The sequence below is a fragment of the Penaeus japonicus genome, unplaced genomic scaffold (genome assembly GCF_977035675.1).
Source record: "Penaeus japonicus unplaced genomic scaffold, GWHDUDI00000001_assembly GWHDUDI00000015, whole genome shotgun sequence".
In the NCBI taxonomy this organism is placed as follows: Eukaryota; Metazoa; Arthropoda; class Malacostraca; order Decapoda; family Penaeidae; genus Penaeus; species Penaeus japonicus.
Window position 1 is genome coordinate 22376943 of NW_028234417.1, and position 7124 is coordinate 22384066.

Sequence of the window (7124 nt, forward strand, 5' to 3'; positions counted from 1 at the left end):
GGGTTAAGATTATATAATGAACATAAAACAATGTCGATGCTGGAAAAAAAAGGTAATACTACTTCTATTGCTACTATTACCTATATTCTAATGATTACTATCACTTCCAGTAACAGCGGTATTAATGATACTAATATTACTGCTACATTTATTGCTACTACTACTACTACTCCTACTACCACCACTACTACTACTACTACTACTACTACTACTACTACTACTGACACTACTACTAATACCAATCTTATTACTAGAGCAAATACTATTTCTGCTACAAGTAATAATGACAAATTGATGTGATATGACAGCCAATAAAAATCATAATAATGGTAATTAAATAACAAAAACTATAATAATGATAATATGAAAAAAAAAAAAAAATTATGATGAGGATGATGAGGATGGGCAGGGGAAAGGGGAGGGGGAGGGGGAGGGGGAGGGGGAGGGGGATGGGGATGGGGGATGGGGAAGGGGAGGGAAAGAAGAGGGGGAGGGGGAAGGGGAGGGAAAGAAGAGGGGGAGGAGGAGAAGAGAAAGGAAGAGGAGGTAATAGAAGAAAAATAAAAGGAGGATAAATAGAAAATAAAGAAGTGGTAGAGGAAGAATAAAATAATAATAATACTGAGGAGATTAAGAAAAAGCAGGAAATTTAAGATTTCTTCTTTATCCCAAGCTTTTTTTATCTCCTTATTTTATCTATAATATACAAAGATATAAGCACTTGAATATTATCATAATTTTTAAGCAATACATTTTTGTTTCTTGACAGTGATATGTACTAATAACTGCATTACTTGCTTTCACAAGTATCAAGAAGCCTCTAAATCTTCTGAAGTTCCTGTCCGTTTTCCCAGTCTGTGCGCATGATGAGCTTGAGCTGCCAGTTATTCTCCTTGATTCGCTGCACGAGGGAATGCAAGTCCTGACTACAGAGGCCATGCCAGAAGGCAAGAGGAGCTAGGTAAGTCAAGTCAGGGCAGTGCAAGAGCAGACAGTCTATCCCCTTCAAGCCAATGGCACACTCACTGATCTTTAGCTTCTGTAATTTTTTAAGGCCATCTTCAATCAATGCATAGATGATTAGGTCATCATTGATGCACTCAAAGGTCTCTTGGTATGGTTCCCTTACAAAGGTGATGTCCAGATCTCTCAATTCAGGTGTACTGGTCAAAAGAGCTAGCAGGACCTTGGATGATCCTACAGTTAATCGTGCAAACTTTAGGTGGAGCCACTCTGACATCTCTGTCCCTTCCTGCATGTCAACAGTAGCTTCTATATGCTCTAAGTTTGGTGTGAGATCAACCAACCATGAGATATCGAGGCTGCAATTGATATGGTCAATAAGGATGAGTTTCTTCAGGTTCTCCCCACTACCCAGGAGATAGTTGTATATCTCATTTCCAAAATTTCGGTAATAAAGGCTGAGAGTAAGGGATGAGATGGAGCTGAAGATATGCAGGCAGTCAAGAGAAGAAGCATCAGTATTGAGGCGGGTGAGGTGAGGACACATCATATTCATAAGGGATGCATGGTGGGGTAGGATTTTGGCATCCCACAACTCATGCAGCTGGAAAGTCATCTGACTTTTAGTTGGCTGCAATACTTCCATGACACTACTGACAGAGCCTGCATGAATGTCTCCCCCAAACGATTCAAGTTTGGAGACATAATGCAAAAGAATGACAGCACTGACTAGACTCACATCAGTTTCACTTAAACAAACATATTTTAAACTGTTTGCACAAGGCTGTGTTGGGATGTCCTGTAAGCTTAGTTTCTGTAGATTTCTACCTTCTACTAATAAGGGATCTTTCAGTATCAGGTTTGCCACAGATTCATCATTTACTTTATGAGACCCAGTGACATCTAAATATTCAAGATAGGGACAATTTGTCCCCATCATTCCAAGAAGGACTGTATCAGCAACACCCTTTAAAATCACCCAACGTAAGTTCTTCATTTGACTGAAGACTCGATAGAAGGTGTGATTAATATCTGTTAGATACTTCTTGTCAGACTCTGTTTTGAAGTTGCAGGTCACACCAATTTTGGTGAGATTGATCATCAAGCCAATGGTCAGTGTTCGATAGAAGTGCCATACCTCATCTACATAACCATAGCCTCCCTTTGTGAAGTCAATAATCCGAGTACTGCGGTCTCCCAGCAGCTCCATCATCAGACATTTGCTTGCTAGATCCCACTTGTACATGTGCTGTTGGAAAATGATGTTAAGAAGCATCTGCTTGATGTTGGCATTGAGGTTTACGGCTATGTATTCCCGCTGTTTCAGGCGCTCCTTTGGGGCACCCAGCCGTCTCACATTCTTAGCAAGCCACTCTACCACCCATTCAATACAGAGATTGGTTAGAGAAAGAAATGGCTTATAGGGTGGCATTTTTCTAATGGACTTCCTCAGAGTAAAGAAAAAATAAAGAACTTCAGAAATTATTCAACTTATGTATACACAGAAATATATAACACAGCCCTATTTGTCTTGTTCTTCATTCACAAGAAGTGGATATGGTGAAGAGTCTGCAAGTAAAAGAGAACTTGCTGTAGCCTTTTTTGGGGGGGTTTTCTTACTATATTCCATTCTCATGCATGACTATTTCTTACTATTTTCAGTGTAGTTGAACAGTGCACATAACACCACATCACTACGGGTCTTAACACAAATTTCTGTTGGTGGAAAAACCCAACACACAAACAAATTCCACTCAATATCTGCTTTTCTAACAAAGGATGTACAGGAATGAAATCCAACGATATCAAATCAACATGCAAAAAAAAAAAAAAAAAAAAAAGAAAAAGAAAAAAAGGGAAAAGACAATCCATCACAGAGAAACAGTTGGAGTGGCAAAGTAATACAAACAAGTAAGATAAAAAACAGGTGAGGACACAAAGGAAAAGGTAAAATGATACAAATAATAAAAATGAGAATGATGTTGATGATAACTAGCATAAATTACATTAATTTTTAAAAATCTCAAGAAAAGTATTTAAATTTTCTTATTCCTTTTACTCATTACTTTTTTCTTTGTGAAAGTTATTCATAAGAATTAACATTATGCCACTGTATTCCTTCCTTACATTTCCACAAGTGGGTAATATTCACTTTATGACCACCATATATTTATAGAACCATCATTGAGGTTTTGAAGCTTCAAGAAGTTCCTTGCCATCTTCCCAGTCTGTGCGCATGATGAGCTTGAGCTGCCAGTTATTCTCCTTGATTCGCTGCACAAGGGAATGCAAGTCCTGACTACAGAGACCATGCCAGAAGGCAAGAGGAGCTAGGTAAGTCAAGTCAGGGCAGTGCAAGAGCAGACAGTCTATCCCCTTCAAGCCAATGGCACACTCACTGATCTTTAGCTTCTGTAATTTTTTAAGGCCACCTTCAACCACTACATAGATGATTAAGTCATCATTGATGCACTCAAAGGTCTCTTGGTATGGTTCCCTTACAAAGGTGATGTCTAGGTCTGTCAATTCATATGCGCTGCTTAGAAAAGTTAACAGTACTCTTGAGGACTCCACAGTCAATTGAGCAGTCTTCAGGGATGGCCACTTCAGTACCTCCAGTCCCTCATCAAGACGCACAGAAGCTTCTAGATGCTCTAAATTTGGGGCGAGTTCAACCAACCATGAGAGATCCAGGTAGCAGTTAATGTGGTCAACAAGGATGAGCTCCTTTAGCTTCTCTCCATTCTCCAGAAGATATTCATAGATGTCATTTTCAAAGTTTTGATAATAAAGGCTGAGAGTGAGGGATGTGATGGAGCTAAGACTTTTCAGGGAGCCAAGAGAAGAAGCATCGGTGTTCAGACGGGTGAGGTGAGGACATACGACATTCAGAAGAGAAGCGTGCTGTGGAAGGATCCTGGCATCCCACAGCTCTTGCAATTTGAAGGACTTGTGACCCTCCTTAAGATGCAAGTCTTTCATGACATTGCAGACAGAACCTGCATGAATGTCCCCTCCAAACGATTCAAGGTTGGGGACAAAATGCAAGAGCATTCCAACACTTGTTAGAGTCACATTAGTCTCACTTATGCATACCATCTTTAAGCTGTTTACACAAAGGTTCATTGGGATGTGATGGACACCAACTTGTTGAGATCTCTGGCTCTCTGCTGATGATGTGTCTCTTATAAGAAGGTTTGCTATTGCTTCATCATCTATCTTAAGAGATTCAGCAATATTGAGATACTCAAGATGAGGACAGTTTGTCCCCATGGTTAATAGGAAGGTCTTGTCAGCAACCCCTTTTAGTGTCACCCAACGCAAATTCTTCATCTGACTGAATGCACGATAAAATGTGCTGTTGATGTCTGGCACATATTTTTTATCTGACACTGTTTTGAGCCTGCATACAATGCCTAGTCTTGTAAGGTTGATCACCTTGGTAATGTTGAGGCTTCGGTAAAACTGCCACACTTCATCCACATAAGCATATCCTCCCTTTGTAAAATCAATACACTGAGTGCTCGTGTCTCCAAGCACCTCAAGTATTGAGCATTTGCTGGAGAGGCTCCACTTATACATGTGTTGCTGAAAAATAATGTTGATAAGTCTCTGCCTGATATTGGAAGTGAGGTGTGTGGTGGCATATTCCCGTTGTTGTAGGCGTTCCTTTGCAGACCCTTGTAACTTCAGGCTCCTAAAGAGCCAATCTAAAACCCATTCAGTACAAGTATCAGTCAGAGATAGAATAGGCTTATGTGGTGGCATGGTTACCAACAGTTATTGTTCTAGCAGCAAAGGAAAAAAGAACATGGATTTTCTTGGGGGAAAATATATCTTACAACACTGCCTTATCTTTCAATGACATGGACTGATGATGATTCTGCAAGTAAAAGAGAACTCTCTGTAGTCTCCTAGCGCAGTTGTATTTTTTACTTTACTCATCATTCCAAATCAGGGTACTGTTTACAGTAACAATCAAAAAAAGTCTGCTCGTCCTTCTTTAAAACAGTCTTGTAAAGTAATAGAAAAAGAATCATCCTATCAAGAACATCATCAGCATGTATGATTATCTCATGCACATAATGCAATAGCTGTGTCAATTTCATTAATTGAATTTAAGATTTACAGTGCAAGGATTAATGAATGAAAACCAAAAATCTGAATATTTCTTTCAGATGCTGACAATTACAATTTGTAAAATAACCTGGTGAAGTTAACATACAGTTATCTGCAGCCTTTCAAGTCCAGTTAATCCAAAAGCTGGAACATGCCTTGCATGAGTCAATTAAAGGGTTATTACCACACATAAATGAAAGACAGAGAGAAGAGAGAGAAAAAACACAATCAATTAAAATCATACCAGTATTTAACAAGCTATTAGAAGCCATATATTTTAGGAAATTTTAAAACAGCTGATTATTATAATCATCATCATTTCTTATACATTTTCCACAATAGCAATAATCTGTATTTCAATATAAACAATGTGTTACGCTTATATGTTAATAAGCATTTACCTTTCTACGAGAGTTGATCACTTCTTTACATACATTTTGCATAAGATGAATCATAAATGGAAAAGCTATAACAGTTATTATAGAACCAAGATGATCATGAGGTAAGCCAGATTAGTGTGTTAAAAACTCTCTGCACAGTTAAAAACAAAAGACCTGATATAGTTTTTCTAATCCCATACAGTACTGGTCCCAAACCAATGCTTCCTATGGGTTAGCAGAAAAAATATGTTAGTGTTTGCTATTTTTTAGCGCAATACCAGCATCATGATGTTAGTTTGTGCTAAACTTATAAAAGCTTACAAGATAATAATAAGTTCTGAAATCCTTCTAGACACAAAAGACACATAATTTGGAAGAACAAAAACATTTAGAAAGAACGATTATCTGAACAGACTTACCGTCTCTTGAGATTCAACGCAATCCATGGCACAAAACGGTACTTGTACGACTGCCAAACAGATGACAGTTTCTTGAACATAACTCTTGCCTTTTGGTCACATGAGGTTGTACTACTATAGGCTTGCTATACTATTATCAAGCATATCTGAAAGAAACCAAATATGATAATAGACAAACTGCCATATACATTTGTACATATATACACATTCATACATCAAATATTTCAGTATTCACAGGAAGTAGGTTGTCCAAAATTAATGAATAATCTTTTACAATGATTTGAGTGAATACATGTGATGAACAAAAACCTAATGCCATGTACATAAGTAAAACTATTTAAATGTAATGTACAAAACAGCATATAGCATGTATTACATTCCCTTTATTTTACTATAAAGCAACTACTAAGCATGATTTTAAAGGAAATGTTAAAAATAAAATGACTATAAACTGATATCTTCAATATTCTGCAAATTATAGTCCCACCTCCATGAAGAGCTTGGACACAATAAAGAACAAAGGACAAGTATTACATGTGAGTTTAAGTAATACTTACAACAGATTTTCTACCAGCTATTGTTTGTGTGTGTTCCTCTTAGCTCCATATTTCGGAAATTTTAAGATTTTGCTACTAAATAAGTTTACAATGAATTCCAGTTAATTTCTATTATATGACAATCATGGCTTTCAAATATAAGACACATATCATATGCATTTTAATGTGAAATCTGTTGCAAACCATTACTTTCTTGTTATAGCAACAACCCACCCCCTACTTTTTACAACAGGATTCAGGGCCCTGTGGGAATTTTCTTTATTTTGGGGGGAAGAAACAAATTAATAATGTGTGCTGGATTTCTACCTATTGTAAAATCTATACTTCTGATAATACTTACCCATATTAATTTCACATTATATACATAGTGTTCACAGTTGCTTCCTCATTTATAAGCATTATAGAGAAGGGCTAACAAACCTCATCCTGGTATAACCTAGGTTGATCTTTAACAATAAATATCTAAGGAGTATCATCAATACATACACTGTATTACAACTAATACATCCTCTTGCAACAAAACTTCTTTCTGCTGTATTCACGAGGGAAGTGCTGCAATGTGACTCGTTATTTAGTGTAAAACACACAAAAAAAAGTGAAATGAAACCATCCTTTCCTTTGACTGACCTGTTGATGAAAGATTAGTTTTGACTGGATGTTGTCTGTAGAAGAATTGAAAGTCAGAG

General features: G+C 37.3%; 3 protein-coding genes across 3 annotated transcripts in view; all 3 read right to left on the bottom strand.

Moving 5' to 3' along the window:
* LOC122249696 (SET domain-containing protein 9) overlaps positions 1-6023 on the bottom strand; it is a 13135-nt gene extending 7112 nt beyond the window's left edge. The window contains exon 1 of the mRNA XM_086544702.1: positions 5882-6023. Within this exon, the coding sequence (XP_086400828.1) occupies positions 5882-5961 (80 nt within the window). The 5' untranslated portion in view covers positions 5962-6023. The remainder of the gene's footprint in view (positions 1-5881) is intronic.
* Positions 1-6023, bottom strand: part of LOC147470390 (uncharacterized) — a 6530-nt gene extending 507 nt beyond the window's left edge. Inside the window, exons 1-2 of the mRNA XM_086544701.1 lie at positions 5882-6023; positions 1-2532 (exon numbers count right to left, since the gene is read on the bottom strand). The exon at positions 1-2532 is cut by the window's left edge and continues 507 nt beyond it. Of these exons, the coding sequence (XP_086400827.1) occupies positions 821-2395 (1575 nt within the window). The 5' untranslated portion in view covers positions 2396-2532; positions 5882-6023 and the 3' untranslated portion in view covers positions 1-820. The remainder of the gene's footprint in view (positions 2533-5881) is intronic.
* On the bottom strand, positions 2573-6019 carry LOC122245676 (uncharacterized). Its single transcript, XM_086544700.1, has 2 exons — positions 5882-6019; positions 2573-4846 (listed from the first exon to the last, which is right to left on the bottom strand). The coding sequence occupies exon 2, from the start codon at positions 4729-4731 to the stop codon at positions 3145-3147; it is 1587 nt and encodes a 528-aa protein (XP_086400826.1). The 5' UTR covers positions 4732-4846; positions 5882-6019; the 3' UTR covers positions 2573-3144.
* Positions 6024-7124: the final 1101 nt, after the last annotated feature.

Excerpts from the sequence above, each read along its gene's own strand:
- LOC122245676 (XM_086544700.1), bottom strand. The coding sequence starts at position 4,731 with ATGCCACCACATAAGCCTATTCTATCTCTGACTGATACTTGTACTGAA.